At 37.7% G+C, this 25,697-nt stretch overlaps 2 protein-coding genes across 3 annotated transcripts; one reads left to right on the plus strand and one right to left on the minus strand.

Moving 5' to 3' along the window:
* Positions 1–800: 800 nt before the first annotated feature.
* On the plus strand, positions 801–11,394 carry LOC126832193 (putative carbonic anhydrase 1). Of its 2 annotated transcripts, XM_050562903.2 has the most exons (10): positions 801–880; positions 2,309–2,798; positions 2,838–3,230; positions 3,830–4,003; positions 5,371–5,537; positions 6,537–6,629; positions 7,856–7,934; positions 9,821–9,970; positions 10,582–10,736; positions 11,206–11,394. In XM_050562903.2, exons 2-10 carry the CDS (start codon positions 2,315–2,317, stop codon positions 11,329–11,331), a joined length of 1,821 nt encoding a protein of 606 aa, XP_050418860.1. In that variant the 5' UTR covers positions 801–880; positions 2,309–2,314; the 3' UTR covers positions 11,332–11,394. The 2 variants fall into 2 exon arrangements, with proteins under 2 accessions (XP_050418860.1, XP_050418859.1); XM_050562902.2 differs by having other exon boundaries at positions 2,309–3,230.
* Positions 11,395–15,934: 4,540 nt separating this feature from the next.
* LOC126832195 (putative carbonic anhydrase 1) lies at positions 15,935–25,075 on the minus strand. Its single transcript, XM_050562906.2, has 9 exons — positions 25,014–25,075; positions 22,236–22,581; positions 21,283–21,462; positions 19,598–19,767; positions 18,855–18,947; positions 18,293–18,371; positions 17,698–17,814; positions 16,536–16,693; positions 15,935–16,078 (listed from the first exon to the last, which is right to left on the minus strand). Exons 2-9 carry the CDS (start codon positions 22,573–22,575, stop codon positions 15,950–15,952), a joined length of 1,266 nt encoding a protein of 421 aa, XP_050418863.1. The 5' UTR covers positions 22,576–22,581; positions 25,014–25,075; the 3' UTR covers positions 15,935–15,949.
* Between the last annotated feature and the right edge of the window lie 622 nt (positions 25,076–25,697).

Here is a 25,697-nt window from a genome sequence, read left to right on the forward strand (position 1 = left end):
TAAAGACACGATTCATAAGACAAACAATGAAATGCAATGGGGTTAAAGGCCCTTCGTTTCTGTACTGATCTGTATAGTGAGGAGGGGCACATGACATGTGGTGTGCTATAGACGCAATTTTGCCCAGCTACACTTCAATATGTTCTTTTACGTGCACACCAACGTGCCGCCCTCTTTTTACAAATGAGTTAACTGGTCTAACTACACTCCAGCCCTTTAAACTACAGATGAACCAATAGATTTAACTACAACCTTCGCACCCCATCCTTCAAACTACAGATGAACCAATAGGTCTAACTACAACCCTCGCACCCCATCCTTCAAACTACAGATGAACCAATAGATTTAACTACAACCCTCGCACCCATCCTTCAAACTACAGATGAACCAATAGATTTAACTACAACCCTCGTACCCCATCCTTCAAACTACAGATGAACCAATAGATTTAACTACAACCTTCGCACCCATCCTTCAAACTACAGATGAACTAATAGATTTAACTACAACCCTCGCACCCCATCCTTCAAACTACAGATGAACCAATAGATTTAACTACAACCCTCGCACCCCATCCTTTAAACTACAGATGAACCATTAGATTTAATAACAAACGATCGATGAGTCACCCCCACCCCACCACAACCCCACCCCTCATCCGCATCCATACCCTTCAAACGACAGGAGGACCAATGCGTCTTTCCGTCAATTTGCCTTTACACTAAAAATTCTATCTTGTTATAAAAGTGTGAGATTCACTTTAATGTGATATATATTGGAATATATAAAGAAAATCTGAACTGTGGTTTTCAAACGGTGAAGCAAAGCGTCAGTGGAAATTGTCTGCGAACTCACTTTGTGTGGCGGCGGACTTTACACGGTAAGCATTTATTTATTAGATCATTATTCCAAAGAGAAAGAAATTTCATTGTCTTTCTTGGATTTGTGGTGTAATACAGAGGCAATATTTATGGCTTGAAATGCGAGGGTTTCTCGAACAGATTACGTGTCGCATCCTAAACAAACCAGTGGATTACTTAATGGGTAAGTAGGATATTAAACCACACGGGTCTGGTTACTAACTCGGTAATTATAAAGGCTTCGGGTACTAGTTCGTTAACATACAGATCTATATTATAAAGGCTTCGGATAGTACTTTATTAGTTAGTTTCACTACTGTCTTGGTGAAGAAATCTGTCTTGTGGTGGGTTGAGTTTCCATTGGTATTTCTGGGGTTTTCCTGCGTAAGCTGTTCAAGTTTCTTGATAACGATAAGAGAATACTTATCGAAACGTTGTGCTTGTGTATAATAAACCAGTAATTGTTTCTCCATATAACTGCGTCAGTTTCGATAAATTCATTAAGTTCCTTAGATCCTAAGAGTGGTTCTCTTACGACGTGCACGTTGGATCATAAGGCCTGTCTTTGAGTCAAGTAGCGCGGTTTCGACTCCCCTCATGGGTTTTCTCCGAAGTAAAATTGAACCATATGTTAGTCCCGAAATATGATCTAGTTGAGTGGATTGAGTGGAACAATTGGTGTTATAGTTAGATATCTAGAAATTTACTACCCTAGCTGAACAATTGGGTTATACGAAGAGATGTTTAGGTGGAGATCCGATTACCGATTATCACCATTTAAATTTATACTAATATTTAATGTAAACTTTACTTTCCAAACATAAATATAAATTATATTAATCTCATCTCAGAAATTATAGTCTGGTTATTTAGTTTGAAGCTTTGATGTTATCCGTATTAGTGTTATCGACCCATTACCACGTTAATCTGTGTAAATGTAGATTTCATTTAACTGTACTGGGACTATTATGGGAGATTAGCTAAAGAGCTGGCAGTTCTCGCTATAATAGTTAAAAATTAAATAATGTAACGGGAATTTGCTGAAAATTTCAGTCAAATTCATCCACTCTGAACCGACAATTTAGTCATAAGAATTTTAGGCCTAGCCTCGATCATTATAACTAAAGTCGGTAGTCTCGATTATCCAATTTTTGATTTAATCATGAATGAGCATTGAGCAGCAGATCGGATTATGACATCGAGAGTTGATTATAGTCTGGATAAGTTAATTAATGTCTAATTAATAATTTAGAGACATTTCAGGCCAAAAGAAAGACATGCAATAGGTAGATTAAGCTCTTGCACAATGCATGTTCAACCATTATTATGCTAATCTGTGTAGATTCCATTTAACCGTATTAGGATTATCGACCCATTTTTATGTTAATCTATGTTAAAACAAACAATTTAGATTTCATTTAAACGGAATGGAACTTTTCTTTTTTCAGAACACGATGGGTGTTTTAGGAAATTTTTGCCTGACCATCATGTGCTTTGCATCTGTTAGCCAGGCGTTTCCACCAACCGCCGAAATGGCGGGCCTTATAAATCTTGTTAAAATAGCTGTTGCTACACAACCTAAGGCGCCCCGTCCAGGCCAAACTGGTACGATTGACCCTTCTGGCACACCACGTGATCCTGTACGTACTCAAGCTGATCCCACCCGTACTTCCAAGCATACTACCAGTACCGCATCTCGTACTGGATCTTCAACGAGAAATACTGGTGTTGACCCAACACGTACCCCAACTGATCCCACGAGGTCTTCCAGGAGGAACACTGGTGTTGACCCAACACGTACCCCAACTGATCCCACGAGGTCTTCCAGGAGGAACATTGGTGTTGACCCTACACGTACTCCAACTGATCCCACGAGGTCTTCCAGGAGGAATAATGGTGTTGACCCTACACGTACTCCAACTGATCCCACGAGGTCTTCCAGGAGGAATATTGGTGTTGACCCTACACGTACCAACACCAATAATGGCCCCACGCGTACACGTCTGGATCCTTCTCGTACACGAATCGATCCCACCAGGAGAAATATTGGCCGCATTTCCTCCCCTGTAGATCAATATCGAAGCTCCAGAGACCCACAGTATACTGCTAGGAACCAATATGACCCCTCCCAATCCAGAAGTACACCAAGGCGAAATCAAGATATAACAGAACTATTAGCGATTGCAACCAAAGACCCAAATAACCAATCCAATTTAGTGGCCCTTGTCGACCGAGTTCTTCCACAGAGAAGCACCCTTCCACCACTAATTCGTCCATCAAGACAACCCAGTCGTCCAGGATCAGGAGGTCGATTGTTGTGCCCTGCTTTTGGAGACTCGTGTTTTTCATATGACAACCGTGCTATTAATGGTAAGACACATTCTCCATTCTGGATATTTTGATTGGTCTGATTCTATAGAAGCATCCGTTAATTCTGTTTTCTAGTGCACAATCGGTTAACGTCTTCTATTGAATAGAAAAGTAACGTCTTTTATCTATAACCGAGTAACGTGTGTAATTAAATAACCGGGTAGCGTTTTCTAATGTATAACCGAGGAACGTTTTCTAATGTATAACCGAGGAACGTTTGCAATTGAATAACCAAGTAACGACGAATTTACAATCGTAAAACTATTCCTAGTACCCGCTGGAAACATTCGTTGCGCATGCCGTTTGAACCCGAATACCTCAGATTGATAACGACCTGGACATAGAAATATGCAATCCGACACATTGTAACGATCCCGTACGATGTCGGATTTGACAGAGTCCACTGTATTTTTCTTGTAAGATTGGGCGTCTCTACTTTCCATATTTACCAAATTTGCCATATTTTTTTGGGAAATAAATACCCTATAAATACATTCGTTGGAATCTATTTTTAAGTAGAAATAGTAATGATGATTTACTCCTACAATGTTTTTAACTCAAATGATCAGATGATTTATAATTCATTTCTATTCTATTAGGGCCATCTTGTTGGTATGCTATTGATGAACCAAGGAACAGATGTTGTGATGAGGATGGATCTTTCCAGTCTCCTATCAATCTGCCTTATTTTGACCAGGTAGAAGATATGGATTCCCATTTATACTATGCCATGCCTCATCAGGAAGCTTTATCCGGAAGGATGGAAAATAATGGTATGTCGAATTATGTTTACACCCAAAACAATGATTATCTGTTATCTGGGTGGTCTCCCACACACGTGCGCTTTAGGTCATACGATCTGACATTGAAATGAAGCTTGTACGCAGGGTAACCTGTCCAACCTGCCCAACCTCTTGGGTTTTCTCTAGGCCCTCCGGTTTCCCCACACTGTAGAATATAAAGCAAATATTAAACAAGGCACCATACATTTGTTGTGGTAAAAATGACTTTGGCAAGAGATACATATTGTATGTCTTTCATTTTGCCTTAAGTGTTATAGGTTTTTTTTAATTTGACATGTATTCAAATAACAAGCTCATTATCAACTCATCGGATTGCCATGATTTTTTTATGGATTAAAACAAGATCGCTATTTAATAATTTAATTTAAACATAGATTATGGAGGCTTTGTTTATTATATCAAGAATGGTAACAATGAAAATCCAGACGACGCTATTATTATCAGAACTTTGTACATCAGACAGAACTTTTAATGCATAATGCCGGGTGTGTTTTACTGCAATATTACATGCAAACCTTTAAATAATGCCGCCCTTCTCCGTGTTGGATGGGAACAGATCAATAAAATAAAAAGTTCCTTAGTACCACGGAGACAGATATTTGCAATGTTACTTTCAGTTGATGTTTCAATGATGTTACAAAATATCATTGCTATATTCTAACTGTAAGACTATTTTGTAGGAATATTTGGTTAGGCAAAGAGAACATCGTGTACAGAGCTGGGAGAAGTAGGGGGGGGGGGGGGGTGATATTATCACCTTTGTATCAGCAGTGAAATTGTCCGTCAAACGCACAAAAATACAATCTGTATGCCAGTATGACAGATAGATAGATTTATTTGGCACAAAACGTATACAATCTAGGTACCAATCTTTTTTAGAACTAATTTGAGAGTCTGCTAAACAGACAGTCCCCTACAACTTGATCCGGCCCTGGGGGTATATCACGCAACCCTGGGACGAGCTTGTGGTCGTGCTTTCAATCCCTGGGGGACAGCGGTGCACCGAGGGCTCTACCGGCATGACCACTCACAGGAATAAAAATCTAAATGGTCGTATCTAGCAAGATTATTTTTATTGTGGCCACGGTAATAGACAAACGAGACCTAATTATCCATTGATATCTGGCTGGTATTCTCATCCATTTCAATTCCTACCTTCTGATGATCTAGAGAGTGGATTATAGGCATGTCAAGTCAATAAATGTCTAAAATAATAGTTTATATAACAGTTGAAGCTAAAATAAAGACCTGCAATATACAGATTTAGCTAACACACAATTCATCTTTAATGACATCATATCTAGGATAACCGGAATGAGATAATATTTTTTTTGTAGGCGTTTATCCCAAATGGCTACCCGAGGGAAGAACTGCGGTACTCCGAGGAGTTCGAAAAAACTCTCGTATTGGTTACATCTTGGATAGTATTACCCTTCATTTTGGTGCAACTTACGGACCTCGTCAGTCTGAACACTTATTCAATGGAAAAAGCTATAACGCTGAGGTATTGTGTCATATTTCATTACAGTTATTAGTATGTCGACAATAATGTTGACTGGTTAGTCTATGGACAAAATGCAAAATTTTATTTAAATCGATCGATCGTGATGCTGCGACCATGTAAAGTCCATGTTACTTCACGCCCCAGTCGCCATTATCTTAGACTGACCAAATGGATTTGTGTCTGTGCACTGATTATATACATACGACATGTAGGCCTAGGCAGCAGAACAATTAACAGAAAACATTTTTTATGGGAAATCAATCTCTGGTTTTATTCTAAAAACACGTAGTTTCGACAAATATCCTCCTACTGTTAGTAAGCACAACGTCACGCTTTTAGAATAAAACTGTTTTCCCATAACAAAACGTGTTCTTTTAATGTGTTTTCCAATCGTTAAATGTCACTTAAAGATTGAGTTGTAGAATTGCTGTTAACGTTAGAGCTACTTCGAGTAACCATGTGGGGGGGGGGGGGGCGAATGGTTATCACGTACTCGCTGTATCATGAGGTCTTTCATTGAGTCAACTGGCGTGGTTTCGATTTCCCGGTTGTATGTCACAAGGAGTAGGGTCGCCTGTCCAACCTCGTGGGTTTTCTCCGGGTCCTCCGGTTTCCTCCCACTGCTAAAGACCCCTACGCCCAATCAAGTTATTGTAATAATATTGGACCATGTGCTAGACCCGTAATGACCTTGTTTGTTTCGAGTGGACGTTATACCCTCTCTCTGTGTCTGGAGTCACTCTACTTTGTGCCGTCATATTTTCCAAACTTTCTTTGTTTTTTTTTCGGGGGGCGGAGGGGGGGGGGCATGACGGCTGGCATTTCACCCCCCTCCGCTAACATTTATTGAGCCCATATGCCTATATATGTATCTTTGAAAGTTTACTCGATTCTTATAAAACAACAACAAAATCAACACAATAAACATATACAGGGTTATCGCCCTTGTTAACGACATGCGTTATCTGGCATGTTATGTTTTTTTTGTATAATTAACAGGCGCATGTAGTACATTACCGTGAAGATTTCCACAGCCTAGTCGACGCCAGTCAGTACCCGGATGGTGTGGCTATCATCGCCATTCCATTATCAGTGAGTTGACTTTTGTTTCATTGTTTCTTTTAAATATTTCAGAAATATCTGCTCCGTCCGATGATATAATGGATGTAAAAATTAAATGTTTATTTCACGTCTATTTGAAAGTTGCCTACACTATAAGATTGTTATCTTTGACTTATAAACAACAATCTCATTAAAACACGGATCCTATTTCGTTTCGTTTTTTATAGTTCAAAAATTCGTTTAACTTGAATTTACTAAAATAGGTTCTGGAAGAGTTGTTATACAACTCGCATTCTGGATGTTATGAGGCATTGGCGAATGAAACGGTATGTTACGGAACTGTGGGTAACCCACTAGAAATATCAACACTGACTGGTTAATCAAATGTCTGACGTCATAGGTCAAAACCCGCTGGTATAACCTTTGACGCGGCCTTCCACTACAAATAGCCAGATCTACATGTAGTGTAGGCCATTGAAAGTATAAAGAAAACGAAACGAAATGTAGATCTGTATTTTGAATCAGATTGTTTGAACAAATAACGTTTCTAAACGTCCTTTATGTACAGGTAATGTTTAATAGTCAGTTAAATATAAGATATTAAAACCGTGATTATTGAATGGTATAGATCTCCATTGATTAAAATACAGATCTATATTTCGTTTCTTGTTTTTTATATTTTCGATAGCCTACACTACATGAAGATCTGACAAGTTGTACTCGAAGGTCGTGTCGGGGGTCTACGAGTGACTTTTGACCCTATGACGTTAGACATTGCTTAATCAATCAGCTTTGACGTTTCTAGTTGTTTACCCACAGTTCCATGCATGGTACGCCAAGAAGTCGCTGTAATAGACTGTTTCATTGGCTTATCCCTCACCTCGGTAATATAACAACTCTTTCAGATCCTAGTGTAGTAATAAACACAAGTAAAACGAAATTTTGAACTATAAAATACGAAACGAAATAGGATCTGTGTTTTAATAGATTGTCGTTCAAAGTTACATTCCTGCTAAATAATGACTACTGTATAATTTCTAATCATTTTCTATACATACTAAGCATTAGGTTATAAAAATTAACCACTTATATGATTTAATGACAGCGTTTTCATTAGTAAAAGGCCTATGTTCATAAGTGAACAGTATTAATTTAACAGTGCTACAATCGTGTATATGTTGATAAGTAAAGAGTATTAGTTTATCAGTACTACAGCCGTGTATATTAGTGTATATGTATATAAACTTTCTATTCAGTTTAATGAAGGAGAAGAGAATGAGGGCTTTAAAGAATTTATAGAAAAAATTTCATCAATTAAAGATTTTGAAGATTATGGTAAGTGTACGAGACGTTGAGTAACCTAATGGCTTGGGTATTTTGTTTTGCTTTAAGTAACGATGCGTGATGTGTATTTTCCCGAGAAAACAAATCGAATTTCTCATGGCTTAAAGATACATTACGTAAGATTTAGATAAAGAGCTAGCCATTCTTGCTATAATAGTACGGTATATAATGTAAAATAAATAATTTGAAAATTTCATTCAAATTACTTTATTGCGAGCTAAGATATTAGCCTTTGAAGGTTTGACAAGATGCGTGCAATAATTTCAACCACCGTACTGGTTGTTCGAAGCTCAGTCTCGCTCCTCCATTTTTAGATTAAATCAAAATATGGCTGAACCGTTCTAATCTATTTAATATCGGAGAAATGCGATGCCATCGAGAGTTGATTAAGGCCTGGATCAGTCAATTAATGTCTAATTAATAATTTAGAAAATAATTCAGGCCTAAAGAGAGACCTGCAATAGGCAGATTTAGCTCTTGCATAATGTATGTTTTATTTACGCTAATATGTACTCATTAATTATCTAACATTTAATTAAGAAAACAAAATTATAATACAAACGCAAGATAATCGCCCGGATTAAATCCAATCGGATGTTTTAAAAACCGACCCATCGACTAAGTTGGTTCATAGCAGAAAAAAGATGTCGGTCGTCTTGTTACATAGGGCCCAGCACAAATCGGTGGAATATTCAAGTCGTAATAACTTTGGAAATAATGAATAGATTTTTGGACTGATATTCCTATTAGATATTCAACTTTTACAGTCATTGTAGTTTTCAAGCGATTCTGTAGCTCTAAAATCACACAGAGAGTGTTTTAGTTTTCGGGAGAGCCACGGTGGCTAAGTGAGTAAGACGCTGCCTCGCTAGCCTGGAGGCCGCGGGTTCGCTCCCGGGTTTTCCGGTGTGATGTCCCCTTGTTAATGGTGCAGGACGGAGGGTCTGACAAGGAAAGCTGTCTAGTCGTTCGGATGGGACAAAAAATCGAGGTCCCTTGAAAGTTGAAATTCGATATGACAGTAGGCCGTAGCGCACTGTATGGTGTATGTCCGTCTTCATTAGCTCACTCGGAGCAGAACAATAGGACGCTAAACCCCATTTGATTTAGTTTTCGAATAATAATTCGTAAAATGTTGGAAAGAGAAGACAGGACGAATTATTTTAAAACTATATTCAGGTTATAGACAATAACGAGTAACATGTCTGTCTGCTTCCACCGACAACAATATTTCATGAGGACCGGATCAAGACTCTATAGAGGCCCTAAACACGTAGAAGCCTTTGGTGCTCCAATTTAGTATACAATTCAAAATGTAATCTTTAATTATCTGTAAACTATCCGTCGAGCATATCGTTAAAGTTTTTCAGAGGGTTTATACATGTCATCATAATATATTGAGACAAAAAAGCTAATAGTAAGAAAAGACCAAAAACAATGAAAAACTAATTACAAATTTTTAATTAATTTTTAAATTAAACATTTTGAATTCGTCATCTAACAAAGCAGAATTTATGTGGTGTCCCCTGATGCCCTAAACACGTGTTTATTTTGTTTAATGGTTAATCCAGCCCCGCACGATTCTAATATTACTGTTTTATATGCACCAGGCGGTTCCATCCCCGTATTGGTCTAGAACTGTGGCATCTCACCATCCGCGTATTGGCCGTGAGCTGTGGCAGGTCCCCTAGCAAGGAGGTTCCATCCCCGTATTGGCCGAGAACATAATCTGGGTCATCTGGATGGGGTGGAAAACCGACGTCCCGTGTACACGTTGGTGGGCAAATAACTCGACGAAAAATAGACAACTCCCACCCCACCCCATAGCACACTGCATGGCGTATACAGTATTCATTAACATAATTGTCTTGTTCCAGGACCCGTTTGTCTGATGGAGAGCATCAGAATCAAGTTCAATAATATGCTGGGTTTGCGAGAGACGAGAGGAGATCAATGTTATGCAACAGACACTGGAAATAAATTCCCATCCTATTGTAATTTACATTCCCGAGGATCCAAAAAATGTGGTATGTTTTAGATTTTTTTTTTAATTTACCAAAAGTCTTTGCTCAAGTGTTTGTGTGAGGTTGACCGCTGAAACTTTGAATTAGCATGTTATAAACATGTAAATATCCCCCGCACATATCATCGTACCCAACCTCGTCACGATTTTATCCTTCCGCCTCTAAATATTGACTAAAACTTGACAGAAAATATCAGTTCAACCCGCTCTTCTGCGGGATTCTAGACCGAAAAGCCAACAATATTAACTATGTGCAAAAGGCGAGAAAAGGGACAGCCTATTGAAAGAAGGAACGTCCAGTTAATGCAATAAGACTAGCGATGATCTCCCTTGGTCCATAACACAAAGAGCCCAATATGTCACACTTATATCTCGTATAAATATTGAAGGGGTTTACCAATTAGATTTTGTTGTCAGCCTAGTCAAAGGAATCTATAGGCTGTGACGTAATCACCTAGGTGGATTCCCTTATTCATATGTGCTAACTGAAAGTCATAAATGTGGGAAAGAAAGAAGACCTATGCTAGATGGAGAACAATAATAACTAGTTTTAGTCCTAACCAGTCTGGAGAGATAATATCTCGGGGCAGATAATTAAGTTGTTATTAATTTCAGGCAACTCTGTAGAAGACGTTAAAGTGTACCCTAATATAATGTTACCCAAGAATCCAGAGTTTTATAACTACACTGGTAGTTTCACAACACCGCCATGTTCGGAGTCTGTTTATTGGATGGTAGCTGAACATCCCGCACTTATTAAATGGGAAATTGTAAGTTTCAATTTAACGTATTGTGAGACGTGTGTATATATGTATGTAGATCTGCTATTTGTCCAGGGCATTTTGTTATGGGGCAAATCACCCCACTGCTTTGTAAATAAAACAACCGAGAAGCAGTGGTCAGTGGGGCAACACCGACGATGTCATGTTTTTGGTAAATAATTATATTTAGGTAAACATCATGCATATATCCCAAAACTCCTATAATTCAAAAGTTTTCTTTAATTGGTGTTACCCGAACTTAGGTTGATTATTCAGTTAATCTTACCAGAACGTCGGTTGATTATTCAGTTAATCTTACTCGAACTTAGGTTGATGATTCAGTTCGTATTACCAGAACTTAGGTTGATTATTTGGTTAGTGTTACCAGAACTTAGGTTGATGATTCAGTTCGTATTACCAGAACTTAGGTTGATTATTTGGTTAGTGTTACCAGAACTTTATTTATTCTGTTTTTCAGGTTGACGCTTTGCGAACAGTTGAATCACGAATGGGAAATGAAGTCATTGCTACATATGGTAATTTGAGACCTGTGCAACATTTAGCTGGCAGAAGAGTGCAGAGAATTAAATATAAATCATTTTGAGGAAGAATGTTTTCAAAATATAAATTATTATGTTTATGACTTGAGTAAATTATTTTGTTTATTCGTTCAGTTGTTGTGTTTCCGACAGATTCACGTGCCACTCCTTTAACGGCCATTTGTAAGAGCCATATGAGGTCCCCGTAACAAAAAATAATAATAATAATAGATAATAATAACTTATTTATTACCCGTAATATAATGACGGGTCTATGTCACTGGTCACATTGTTATAAGAAATCGCATAAATAAGTTAGAATCGATTTAAACAACGTATAAAACCTAAAATAAATATAACAGTATATATGTAATTGGCTGATTAAAAGCGTAAAATAAAAATATAAAAATACTAAATCTCCAGCCAGCATTACCGCCTAAGGTGGGTGTTTGCTCTACGTTTTAACATAGCCGTTGAATCGAACTGCTTAAATTGTTGACAGAGAGAATTCCAGAGAAATGGAGCAACAAAGTAAGAGAGAGAGAGAGAAACATCGGGTTTAACGTCCACTTGACACAAACTAGGTCATTTCGGGACTAACATATGGTTTAATTTTATTTCAATAATTCGCTTGCGCGTAAGGGTCTTTATCAGTGGGAGGAAACCGGAGGACCCGGAGAAAACCCACCATGATGGACGGGCGAACCTACTCCTTGTCACGTACAACCGGGGATTCGAAACCACGCCATTTGACTCAATGACAGGCCTTATGATACAGCGGGCACGTGCTAACCATTCGGCCATCCAACTCCCGAGCAGCAAAGTAAAAGTAAAGTTTGCAATAGGATGTATCAGGATATGAAGGAGGAAGAAGGTTGTTATTCTGGGAACGGACAGTACGAGTTGGAGTTGAAACAAGAGTAAATGAAATAAAATATCCTGTAATTAATGCGATAATTAATGACACACTTTGAGGAACGTCCCGAAAGCTCAGCTAGTTCAGTGTACCTGGAATAAAAATCTACGACAAGTAAATAGTTATTATTTTCAAACTCAAATAAATCAGATGCAACTTTCTGCCACGGTCTTTCGGGAAATTCTGATGGAACTAATGGTTCAAACTTATTCACAGCTTGTTTACATCATACAGCACAATTTGAAATTAAGTCTGATCCTTGAGAGCTTAGTCCTATCCACCAACCAGAACGTTTTGTAGGATCTCTACAGTTTGTAATTTCCGAGGTGTCCGTCATGTAGTTTACCCAGAATATCACACAGGAGAGATGTAGGTATGCCAATTCTAGTACCACACATCAACAAATTATCAACTACAGTTAGGTCTCCTCTATAAGCAAAATATGCTTTAAGATGATATTTAACACTATGAACTACACTAGGCCAACCATTTAAACATAAATATGCTTTAAGATGAGGCTTAACACTATGACTAGTCTCAATCCGAAAAAGCATGCGCACTCCATCTCACGTGATCATACGTCACTTTCAATATGTGGCCTTCGTGTCCATAATTATATGCTAATGACTTTAGCGTGGAAAAAAATGCCCCAAACAATAAAAGGCCGCGTGTGGTAGAGGATGGGTATTAATTTCCCGATCAAACGTGAACAAACGTTGATTATTGACTATGTTGTTCAGAAGTCTGATGTAATGGGCATCTTGCCAACTGGCAAATTTGTTATGATCCCATATTCTCTGATAGTAATTACCGAGCGTAGTGACACGGCCTTATAAGGGAAGCAATGGGCGGGGTTAACGCGTCGCGGTATTTGGCAAAATTTCATCTGGCTGGTGTCATGGCGGTTTACATTATTAGAAATATCGCTTTGAAAATGTAGAACGAATTACCAAAAAGAAAAATTGTTCGGTAACTAATTTAGTGGTCCAGTCTTCACTATTTGTGATAGAATTACTTATTTCAATACAAACTGTAATGATATGTGTTGACAATTGTGCGTTTAAACCTATTTGTTTTAGACTGTATCAATTGTAGCGTTAAACACAATTTAACGGCAAGGCGTTTGTAACTACCCCTTGAAGACCTTCTAAGACTGTATACCCTCTCGTCATAAATAATTCTGGGTCACTTGAAATTCCAAACGGTAGTCTTTTGGAGCAATATCTATGAATTGTTATTCCTGGTAGATAAACGTCTTAGCTGTTGAGATTAAGGAGAAATTACACAACGTGAAAAGAAATAATAAGGAGACAATTACAAATATAACCAAAGAAAATACTAGACGATCACAAGTCTATTAATAAAATAAAACCAAGTACGAACAATCTAAACCATTAGACAAAATTCGAAGTCCTAAAAAACGGTATACGCAAAATAGTGTAATCAGCAAATACACGACAAACAGTGGTAACAGGTGTCCGGAAGAGTAAGCTTACTCTGTCTGGCGCCACACCCGCCATAGCTGAATCCAAACTATTAGACGAAATCTCGGTAAAATAGCGTATAAGATAAAAGATCATTTACCTTACGAGACAAGAATTTTGTTTTATAACAGTTACATACTACCAATATTTGATTATTGCTCTATTATTTGGGGAAATGCTACCAAAAGTAGATTAGACATTCTTTTAAAATTACAAAAGAGGGCAGCAAGAGCTATTCTTGATGCACCGATTGAAACTCCGTCCACCTCTTTATTTACTAAACTCGGTTGGCTTACCCTTACACAGAGGATTCTTTACAATAAAATTGTCTTATCATTCAAAATTATTACATTTAATACTCCACTTTATCTAAATTTCCATTTTATTGAAAAATCTCTTGTTTCCAAAACGGATATCTTGCTCCGTTCACAGACCAGTAGATCTCTTTTTCTTCAAAAATGCAAAACGGAATCCATGAAACGTACTTTTCATTATTCTGCATGTCTTTTATGGAACAATCTGCCTTTTGATATAAAGATGTGTAAAAATGTTGAAAATTTTAAGATTAAACTGAAAACTCATCTATTTTGCACACTGTAGGAACCATAATATTCAACTGATGACATACTTATTATTTTTAACTTGCAACTGCATTCTATTTTATTTTGTGTGTAATTATAGTGTTCTTCCTATATTCTACTTGTATAATGTATATGTTTTGTAGTTTGGGAGTGACTTATCAAACTTCCCACTTTAAAATGCTATTGCATTTCTAATGATTTTAAATTTATCCTGATATTACATGTATATATGTCTTTGTAGTTTAGGAGGGACCTATGGAAGATTAGTTTTTTTTTTGCAAACTAAATACGTTGCCTCATTAAATAAAGTTTTTATTATTATTATTATTATTATTATTATTGGCCAATGGACTATCGGTATTCAAAATGCACGTAATGAACAGTGTTAACGATGTAGTAAAATACATGTTATATTTACAAATCAATTCAATATGACGGCCATAAAACTTTTTAAAGGTTTTAATAAGTTTAGTTCGCAAATAACCCTGTAGTTGAAGCTTAGATGACAAATGCCTCGATCTATTTAAAAAATCAGAATAAAAGGAACAAGCTCTCGCGTAACGAATTAGCTGAGACACAAACACTCCATAAGCTTGTGATATTGGAATGTTACTACTAATAAATGGAAAGTTAACAATCGGTTTCAGTACCGAGTATGCGTAATATGTCGGCTGTGGGGAGTTTTCCGGTGTACTTTTCACACCTAACCAGCGACGCATAACACTGCATAGTGTTACACACATGATGGCTACCGATAGATGATACGACAATCTACACTTGTAGGTAGACGTTTATTTAGCTTTATACCATGCGTCTTCAAGTACTCGGCATGCGCGTGCACCAGTTATACATATTCATGACGTCTAGACGGTTATAGACCTTAAGGTATTTAAAGGGAAGATACCACTACAGAGCCAATGGAAATCGGCATGCACGGAAGTGATATATATGTTTCTCTAGTTTTTGCTTTGATCCAATGATTTATCATCATTTAATTTAAGAAAGCTGTTGGTCATTAACTCTTTGATAGACAAAACATATCTTTCCCGAGATTAAGACTTGATAACAAAGTACAGCTGCGGATCATCAGCTTAATAGTCGAGAATAAGGCTCCTGATAATGTTTCCTAATGGTGCTGTATAAGCTATAAAAAGGAACAGCCCAAGCACTGACCCTCGTTTAACCCCATAACGTACAGAGTGGCAGGATTTGGGTTAATCGGGACTATCTTGCTAAGCCTTCGCTCAAAATAAGGTATCCCAATTTAATCGAAATATTCATTTTGCATTCTCTATTTTGGAACCATAATAACGGCGAAATGGCCATCTCTACCTCTAAAACTTACATAATGCATATCAAAGGCGTTGTGTGGCCCAATGTGTATAACAACACAAACTATGTCATTTCGGGACTAACATATGGTTTAATTTTATTTCAATAATTCGCTTGCGTGTAGGGGTCTTTAGCAGTGGGATAAAACCGGAGGACCCGGAGAAAACCCACGTGATTGGACAAGCGACCTTACTCTTTGCCACGTACAACCAAGGATTCGAAACCACACCAGTTGACTCAATGACAGGCCTTTTGATACAGCGCGCACGTGCTAACCATTCGCCCCCCCCCCCTATGTGTATAATGAAATATATCATACTACTATGATTTATTATTATTATATTGAACATGTACATAGAATCTAATAATGTTAGAATTGTTTATATTTGACCATTGTAACAGCATGCTGAGTGGTTCTCGTTTGTAACGGTCGCAGATTACCATAGTTATAAATTTTCGTCATTTTTTGTCGTGATTCAAGCATTCTTAATTGACCGACCTGAAAAAGTTTAAACAACATTTTATTTCGAGTAAAACACGGAACAGACAGAAAATATCAATCGAGTGACGTGGCGTTCGATCGAATATCCCCAATATCCCCACCCCACCACAATCAGGTCTGACAGGGCTAATGTACTACGAGAGATATTACGGCCTACAATTCTAACCGTTAAAGGTTATTTTACGTGCACGCCAATTTGTAAACGGCACCTAGGTTTTTCATTCGATCCGAACGACTAGACACTCTTCCACATACATAGGAAATCCATGTCGGATAGTCCCGGGGATCTTTCTCTGCCCACACCGGGCGCAAACCTGATTCCTGGCTAGCGAGCCAGCGTCTTACGCAATGAGTCACCACGACTTCCGATTTCTCTAATTGAATGTCGACATAAAAAATGAGGATTTATGTCGATCCATTTTACTCTTAAAATAATTTAACTATATTTACTTACCATTTCTGGTTTGACACGTATAGGTTTTTCAGCTACAAGCCAAGTAACAGCCTCAGAACATGGCGGTGTTGTTAAACTGCCTTGGTAGCTGTAAAATTCTGGATCTTTGGGTAGCATTATATTTGGGTACACTTTAACACCATTTAATGGTGACATGCCTGAAATTGATGTACAATTATCTGTCAAGAAATAGTAAATTGTCTCCCCTTTACCACACCAACCACAAGATACTGTTCCTTGCTCGGCCCTCCGCTTCTTACCATCCCTCCGGCCTTTACCACCCCAACCACAAGATACTGTTCCTTGCTCGGCCCTCCGCTCCTTACCATCCCTCCGCCCTTTACCACCCCAACCACAAGATACTGTTCCTTGCTCGGCTCTCCGCTCCTTACCATCCCTCAACCCGTTACCACCCCAACCACAAGATACCATTCCTTTGCTCGGCCCCTTTACAACCCCAACCACAAGACACTGTTCCTTGCCAGCCCCCTGTCTGGCATCACCGACAAAGGGGAAATTATAGACGCCAATGAGTACCTACCTCGAACAGCTAAGAAGCCGCAACAAATGTTCCTAATTCCACTCGAAGGGGTGATTACAATTTGCGTCCATATCATCACATGGGCGTAGAAAATCAACGGATTTGGGCGGACAGGTAAGAGTGCAGTTGATAAATAATAGAGAGTAGTTGATAAATAATAAACTTTAAAAAAGGCAAGGAGTGTGAACTCTATGTCCTTGTGTTATTGATTTACGAAATGTCTGGACCGGGAAGAAGGCCAAATAAATTATTTTTGTTTTACCCCAAAACTTTATAAGAAAAATGCAAAATCATGGTAAAAAAATGAGATGATTGTCTACATATAAAATACTACTAGTTCCTTATATTGATGAATGTTATATTGTCGTTGTATCAGAAACATTTACACATCCTATAGCAACGTCCGTTGGTCCGCCCGCCCATGAACAATCTGGCGAGCACAGTTTTTCGTCCCACCCAAACACCTAGACAACGTTCTTTGCCACGCCCATATCCTGCACCGCAGATCCCAAGAGCTTTTTTAGACAATACCGAGATCGAATCCTGGACCCTAATCACGGAGCCACCGTGGCTGTATCCTGGTCACCGTCTGGGTGTACAATTAAAAACTGTGCAACTTACCGGCGGGTACATTTCCACGGGTGTGTAGATTGAGATAATCTGGAAACGTAAAATTGGTTTTGGTAACGGGACAATTCGTGGATGCACTAGCGGCCGGATTTACTTGACAATCAACTCCTAAAAAAATAATAAACGTGATATTTAACATATATTTTTACAAAGGGTAGGCATAAATAGCGTTTAATGTGGATTTGTGAAGGTTTTCTTTTGGCGATGACGTCCATCTCTTCACAAATTACATGCACACACATGCAGGCGTTCCGTATGCACTAACTGGTGGTGGCGCCATTCCGTTATTTAGCGGATGATTGGCTGTTATAAATAGCACGCCCATGTTCAGTGCATGGGAGTCTGTGATATGACTACTGTGAAAGCAGCCATTAAACCATTAGCTACTAGGCTACCGCTGTCAGAACAACATTATTATATTACGTCACAACGCATATTACGTCACAACGTCGGAACGAAATAAACGCAAAATAATTTTAATTAGTATTTTAACCATATAATATATATTATAGAGCGAACGGAGTATTACATTATGACAGTAATTTAAACTTTTACTAAAACTAATAATTTACGTTCATAAACTCACCGGGTAGTGAAAACAGACTCACATCTGCTACTTTCTCTATCACTTCTTTTAGGCCTTCATTCTCTTCTCCTTCTTGACTCTAGTTTATAAAATACCCACATGTAACTATAGCAACAGTAAGGTGCATAAAGATTTATAGCCATGAATAAATTGTAAACATGATATGTATATATTATATATATATATATATATATATATATATATATATATATATACAGTTGACATGTGATGCATACATTGGACGTACCTATATATAGTAGACAAAAGATAATAATATCTTTAAAGGGAATCGTATAATGACGTATAGCCCTATCCTTGCATTTCACATATTATAAATGTTCGACTCAAGATGGCCGAAGTATTGCGACGACAAATTCATTTGATTATTGTCCCTTGGCCATTTCCGTTAAAGTTTCATTATTTCGTATTTGTTACAGGGTCAACTAAGCTGTGAAATTCCCGCGTCGTTACAGGTTCAACTAGGCTGTGAAATTCCCCCGCCTTTACAGTTTCGACTAGGCCATCTAAAACAAACTGAAAGCTAGAAATGTGAGATACCTACCGATAGCATCAAAGATATTATAATTACACCGTCCCCGAACTGACTGGCCGCAGCTAAATTGTCATAAGCTTGATTAAAATGTACTATTTGTAACTGTTAATAAATTTATAGTATAAATTAGTGTTAAAAACAAACAACACATTTTATCATCACACTTGTTTATACACATATAGCACGACGTTTCGACAAGTGTCATGCACGAGAATACACCCCCCACCACCGCCTCCCCTGTCTCTGTCTCTCCCAGCACACACGCACACAACCCACGACGACTAGAAACCACTCGTGGTGATGCGGGTGTGGCGTGAGGATGATGCTATGAGTAACTCACGGATGATTAACGATTATGCATTGGCCGAGTAAATTCATCCAGATTTTCCGACAGGGCCCCCCCCCACCTTGTCAGTGATGTAGGACAGGGGGCCTGACAAGGACAGCTGTCTAGTCGTTTGGATGTGATGAAAACCCGAGGTCTCGTGTATACATTGGAATGCACGTAAAAGATCCCTTGGCAGTTGGAATTCGTTCGATATAAGATATGACTGCAGTGCCGCTGTCTGGGCAAAATTGCTCTCATAGCACACTGTATGGCGCATGCCTGTCTTCATTAGCCCAGTTCGGAGTAGAACACTAGGACGTTAAACCCCATTTCATTTCATTTCAATTACGGATTAATGGTTTTAGACAGGTAACAAGTAACTAGTTCCTACAACAACAATCATCTCTATTACAAGAAACCATACCTCGCCAACGTGGTGCCAATTTGGTTGACCCTCTATTACATGTTCTGTCTGACGCCCACCAGCAGCACCAAATTGAATGTTGACATTGTCCAAGACGTACACCTTTTTGGGATCACCAGCCCCTATTAGTCTCGCCGTGAGTCGCTCGGGTATCCATTTAGGACCAACTCCTTAAAATAATAAACAAGGCGATGACTTAATGCATGTAACATAAGACACAATAAATCTTTTACCATTATTACATCAGCACTCAATTAAATTACTTCTATTTATAATCAGATTATAAATAGACATTTCTATTTGGTATAGTTACTCAGATTATAAATAGACAGTTCTATTTGGTATAGTTACTCAGATTATAAATAGACATTTCTATTTGGTATAGTTACTCAGATTATAAATAGACAGTTCTATTTGGTATAGTTACTCAGATTATAAATAGACAGTTCTATTTGGTATAGATACTCAGATTATAAATAGACAGTTCTATTTGGTATAGATAATCAGATTATAAATAGACACTTCTATTTGGTTTAGATAATCAGATTATAAATAGACATTTCTATTTGGTATAGATAATCAGATTATAAATAGACATTTCTATTTGGTATAGATAATCAGATTGTAAATAGACATTTATATTTGGTATAGATAGTCATGCTACAACTGATCTTGAGATGAGACATTAGACTGGTTAGCCGTAAACACGTATGTATATTTTGATGTTTTTGAGAAATAGTCATTCCGTAATGTTTATTTAGTCTGTATGTGAAACGGAGTAGAACCGCATTACAAAATAGTATACTATTTGTTGGATTTGGTGGCCATTAATGATAGAGATCTGTTCCCAAATAAATATTCGGTGTGTGTAAAATGTTTATGTATACACTGGGTAAATATAATAAGGCGGTGTGTGGGTTTTATTGTGGTTCGTATAGCAAACGTTCACCATAAAACATTTCCAATGCTTATATAAATGAAATGAAATGAAATGGGGTTTAACGTCCTACTGTTCTGCTCCGAACTAGGCTAATGAAGACGGGGATACGCCATACAGTATTCTATGTGGAACATTTTGCCCTATGGCCTACTCTTATGTTGAATTCCAACCGCCAAGGGATCCTTTACGTGCACGCCAATGTGTACACCGGACCTCGGATTTTCGTCCCATCAGAATGACACACGTCCAGCGCCACTAACAAGGGGAAACCACGCCGGAACATCCCGATGAACTTTCTCGGCCAAATATTGTTATAATAGTTAAAAATGAATGAATATATTGAACACTACATTCAAATTGTTTTATTATATTCAAAGTTAGTCTAGAGAGTTGATTTTAGGCTTGTCAAGTAAATAATTGTATAAATATTTTTTTACATTAAACTTGTAATAGACAGATTTATCTCTTTAAGGCCATTAGAATACATCCACTCGACACAAACTAGGGACTAATATATGGTAGAATCTTAAATTAATAATCTTTAGCGGTGGGAGGAAACCAGAGGACCCAGAAAACCCCACGAGGTTGGGTAGTCAATCCCCCGCCTTGTCACGTAGAAGCATCAGATCGAACCACGGCAGTTAACTCCATGACAGACCTCACAAGTAATTTGAACATAGTGACAACTAAAGGGCTATTCAAATTACATAAATACGAAATAATAAAACAAAGAAAATGTACGTACCATTATTTTCTAGCCTTCCTTCTAAAGCCTCCTTTTCTGCAATGTCGTAATATAGAAAGGAGTTTTTATCGATGACTGGAATCATTCCAGATGCAGGCAGGGAGATAGGAGACTGGTGGAGACCACCTTCATCACAACACCTGTTTCTCGGTTCATCAATAGCATACCAACAAGATGGTCCTATAATATAGCATAGCATAGCATAGCATAGCATCACATCACATCACATCACATCACATCACATCACATCACATCACATCATATAATATAATATGAGCGAAGTTATGGATGTTTGAAATTTTAACAATACATGTATTCAGTCTGAATAGATTTGATTGTCCAGCAGCATAATAAGCAAAGTCTCGGTTTTACATTTTAAAGTTAATATATACATGAACGGGTATTCTAATCTATTTAATATTTGAGCCATCCTATGACATAGAGTGTAGGACTTGTCATGTAAATAAATGTCTATATAAATGATTCTCGACCAGTGTGCTTCGGCACACAGGTGTCCTGCGAGATCTTCGTAAGTGTGCCGCGACATTTTGAACGGCATACTAAGAAAATATGAAAAACCACGTAATAAAATTGAGTATTCACTGGTGTCTACTGATAAGTTCATAGCTGTGTTTTTATTTATTTAGTTTCAGTCATTCTATGTGTCTATGAATAGTCTCTGTCTACGGTTGTATGCCGTCGGGCTTACCATGTTTTTAGTTTGCAAAATTCAAATAATTTTCATATATATTTAGCCAGGTGTGCCGCTATTTTTTCATGTGTTCCAGGATGTGCCGTTGGCAAAACAAGGTTGAGAACTACTGGTCTATATAATAACATTTTTTCAAGTCATAAAAGATCTGCATAGTCAGATTTAGCTCCTACATACTGCATCTTTAATAATTTGTAACTAAAGTAATTGACTTATCAGTTATTTCGAAAATGCTGCTTACCAGTTTCAGTGTTGATGCCATACGAAAAACACGAGTCTTCAGAAGCATAGCACAACAATCGCGGGAATTGTCGTGTTCCTGCTGCGTTAAGGAGAGACGATGGACGAGGCAGTGGTACTGCTGGTGTGAGTAAAGGAGGTGAAGTGGTTGAATTAGTGCTTTGAGTAGTGGAGACTGTAACACTGGATGAAAACAAACCAACTTGAGTAGCCGGGTCGGCTAGAGGTGTCGGAGCAATATTGTTTACATCAATGGGACCCGCTGGCAATATATTAGGAAACGCCCTGCTAACAGATACAAAACATATGACCGTCAGGCAGCAAATTCCTAAAACACCCATCGTGATCTGAAAAAACCATAACAATACTATGTTTAAATGAAATTTATATTGGTTGTTATTACACATATTAATGGTCCACGCCCCTAATATGGTTAAATGTTATCTAGAAAGATTAGCATATTAATGGTTAAACAACCCTAATATAGTTAATTAGAATATACAAAGATTAGCATATTAATGGTTAAACAACCGTCAAAGATTAGCATATTAATGTTTAAACAACCCTAATATGGTTAATTGGAATCTACAAAGATTAGCATATAAATGGTTAAACAATCCTATAAGTAAAATTAAAGACTAAATAAACATAATTTATATTTACAGAACTCTGTTTTTGGTGGAAGGTCGGAAAGTGACATTCATAGTAAATACCGGAACGTTGTACAAACTACTTTGGATTTAATAGATGATAAACAACATTAAGCTGTGTGATAGGCGGATATTTGATGTATGGCGGATGGTCCGACAGGGAACAAATGTCTAGTCATTCGGATGGTACAACAAACCTCGGTCAGTCGGTCCCGTGTACGTAAAAACCCTTAACAGCCGGAATTGGTAGAGTAGGCCGAAGCAACATTTCCCGCACAGATTAGTATGAGGTTACATTTCATTGTGTTTACTTTAAAGGAAAGTTACCTGTATAAGTTACCTGTATCTAGTAGCTGGTAAAGGAAAGTTACCTGTTTAAGTTACCTGTATCTAGTAGCTGGTAAAGCCGTGACATTATGTTTAAAGGAACTAGGTGGAGAGGTTTGCTAATTGGTACCAATCAGAAAATGAATTTGGATTAAAAGGACAGCTGTCGGTTTTGTTTTGCGATAAGCGACTTACGACATCGGAGAGAGGGAAAGTAGCTTAATTAGGTAAAAATCGCTATTACAAGGCCCACTTTCAATGTACGCGTTTGTATTTCCATAAAAATTGCTGAAATGTTTGGGGAATCCCATGTAAATGACGTCAGAAGTGAAAAATTCTCTTTACAGCACAGAGCCCTGCATTTTTTACGTTCAGTCGCTGCCTTTTTTTTTTTTTTATAAAAACACCATGTCCAAAATATCAGCCATTTTCAAGCTGAATATGCAGAAATTAGAGCAACCTATTTTTTCCGCATGCTTGCTTAAACATACATTATGCATATTTCAGGTTTTTCTTTAGGCTTGAAATGTTACATAAATTATTAATTAGACATTAATTAACTTATTCAGGCCATAACCAACTCTTGATGGCATCGGATTTTTCCGATATTAAATAGATTAGAACAGTTCAGCCATATTTTGATTTAAGCTAAAATGGAGAAGCGAGACTTAGCTCCGAACAACCAGTACAGTGGTTGAAATTATTGCACACGTCTTGTCAAGCCTTCAAAGGCTAATATCTTCGCTCGCAATAGAGTAATTTGAATGAAATTTTCAAATTATTCATTTTACATTATCTATTTTCGAACTATTATAGCAAGAATGTCTAGCTCTTTATCTAAATCTTCCATAATGTATCTTTTTAAAGATAAAGGGACCGTTTCTGTTTAAAAATAGAAACGGCCCCTTTACATTTGCATTATATCGACGTTTTTACCTGTTGAAACGCCCGAGTTCAAGGTGTGTATCTTGAAATTAAATGGGGTTTAACGTCCAACTTTTCTGCACCGGTTGGGCTAATGAAGAGGGACATACGTCATTCAGTGTGATATGGAGGGCTAATGAAAGGCATGTACACCATACCGTGTGTTATGAGGGACATTTTGCCGCGTTTCCGGTGGTGGGTGTGGTATTCCACGCCCAAAATGTCATAATGCCTTGCCCCCCCCCCCCCCCCAAACTAAGCTAGATTAGCTCAAAGGTGCATTACATGAAAATCGTACAGCAGTGTACCGTACATCTTCGGGTATTACAAAAACATTCTGAGAGACATTTCTAGTGGTGGGGTACCCCTAACAGAGCTATGTAATTGCCAGACATTTGTTGTAGTGGAGTATCCCTGACAAGAGTTATCTAATTTCCAGATCATAGCAATCAACTATTCTACATATTAGAAAGGCCTATCTAAATGGTTTGTGATTTAAAAATCATTCAAAAACCCAACTTAGCAATAGTTTAATTGTTCATTAATGGTGATTTTAATGGTGGGTCTTATCATATTTCGTTAAAATTAGCCCCAAATATAACTCGTTTAGTGGATCTTTGTTCTGTGCATGAACCACTCTATTGCTATTCATTTTCTATGACACATATTTCATCGTCGGTTACCTTTTGTCATATTTAGTGCACTAATGCCAGATAAAACACGCCCTTTTCGGTTGTTAACGGTGATTATTAGGGTGGTTGAGACGTTTCATCGGTTTATTGTTTACAAGTTCACAATCAGAAGACGTGTTAATATCGTGTATCGATTTTACATTTACAAATTCGAAGAATTTTATATATATATATATCTATGCTTACCGTTTAATATCGGCCTCCACAAAATGTGAGTTCGCAGACAAATTCCACTGAAGCTGGAGCTGCTCCTTCGCGTTTTGAAAACCATAGCACACATCTTCTTTATATACATTTGTCAATCAAAAATATAAAAAAAAAACCATTAAAGTGACTCTCACATTTTAACATTACAATAAAACAAAAATAAATTGGTTGACAAGCATTCAACCAACCAGAGTGGTCTAAATGCGATATAGGCGATAGTTTTAATTGATTTATTTCAAATTTGATGGTCAGACAGGACAAATCCTATCAATATTCAGCATTCTGCAATCTTTTGAATGCGAAAGAGACTCCAGTTTTAACGGATTTATTTGAAATGTGGTGTATACCCTTGGGGTCAAGAGGACACAAACCCTATCGATATTTAGCCATCTGTGAGATTCCGTTCGCGAAAACCTTGTGAACGTGGTGGAGATTTTTCTTCAAATTTGATGTGAAACATTGGGATAAAGCTAGGATGAGCTCTACTGATATCCCCGGTTCTCCGACAATCTATGGGTTTCCTTGCATGGGAACCGGTTGTTTTTGTAGGTTTGATATGGTTGAACACATTGCAGAATTTACCTTTTTCAATATAAATCAATTTAAAAACTGTCATCAGGGCTGGCTCATTGATCTGCGGAATATTTCAGCCGCCTGCTACCC

The sequence above is a fragment of the Patella vulgata genome, chromosome 9 (assembly GCF_932274485.2).
Source record: "Patella vulgata chromosome 9, xgPatVulg1.2, whole genome shotgun sequence".
Lineage (NCBI taxonomy): Eukaryota > Metazoa > Mollusca > Gastropoda > Patellidae > Patella > Patella vulgata.

What these genes read in the sequence shown, in the direction of transcription:
- LOC126832193 (XM_050562902.2), top strand. Translation starts at nt 2,315, where the DNA reads ATGGGTGTTTTAGGAAATTTTTGCCTGACCATCATGTGCTTTGCATCT. An exon ending in TAAAGATTTTGAAGATTATG is followed by an intron (nt 7,935 to 9,820) that starts GTAAGTGTACGA and finishes GTCTTGTTCCAG; the next exon opens with GACCCGTTTGTCTGATGGAG. An exon ending in CACTTATTAAATGGGAAATT is followed by an intron (nt 10,737 to 11,205) that starts GTAAGTTTCAAT and finishes TCTGTTTTTCAG; the next exon opens with GTTGACGCTTTGCGAACAGT.
- LOC126832195 (XM_050562906.2), bottom strand. Translation starts at nt 22,575, where the DNA reads ATGGGTGTTTTAGGAATTTGCTGCCTGACGGTCATATGTTTTGTATCT. An exon ending in AGGAAGGCTAGAAAATAATG is followed by an intron (nt 19,768 to 21,282) that starts GTACGTACATTT and finishes TATTATTTTAAG; the next exon opens with GAGTTGGTCCTAAATGGATA. An exon ending in GAGTCTGTTTTCACTACCCG is followed by an intron (nt 17,815 to 18,292) that starts GTGAGTTTATGA and finishes TTATTTTTTTAG; the next exon opens with GAGTTGATTGTCAAGTAAAT.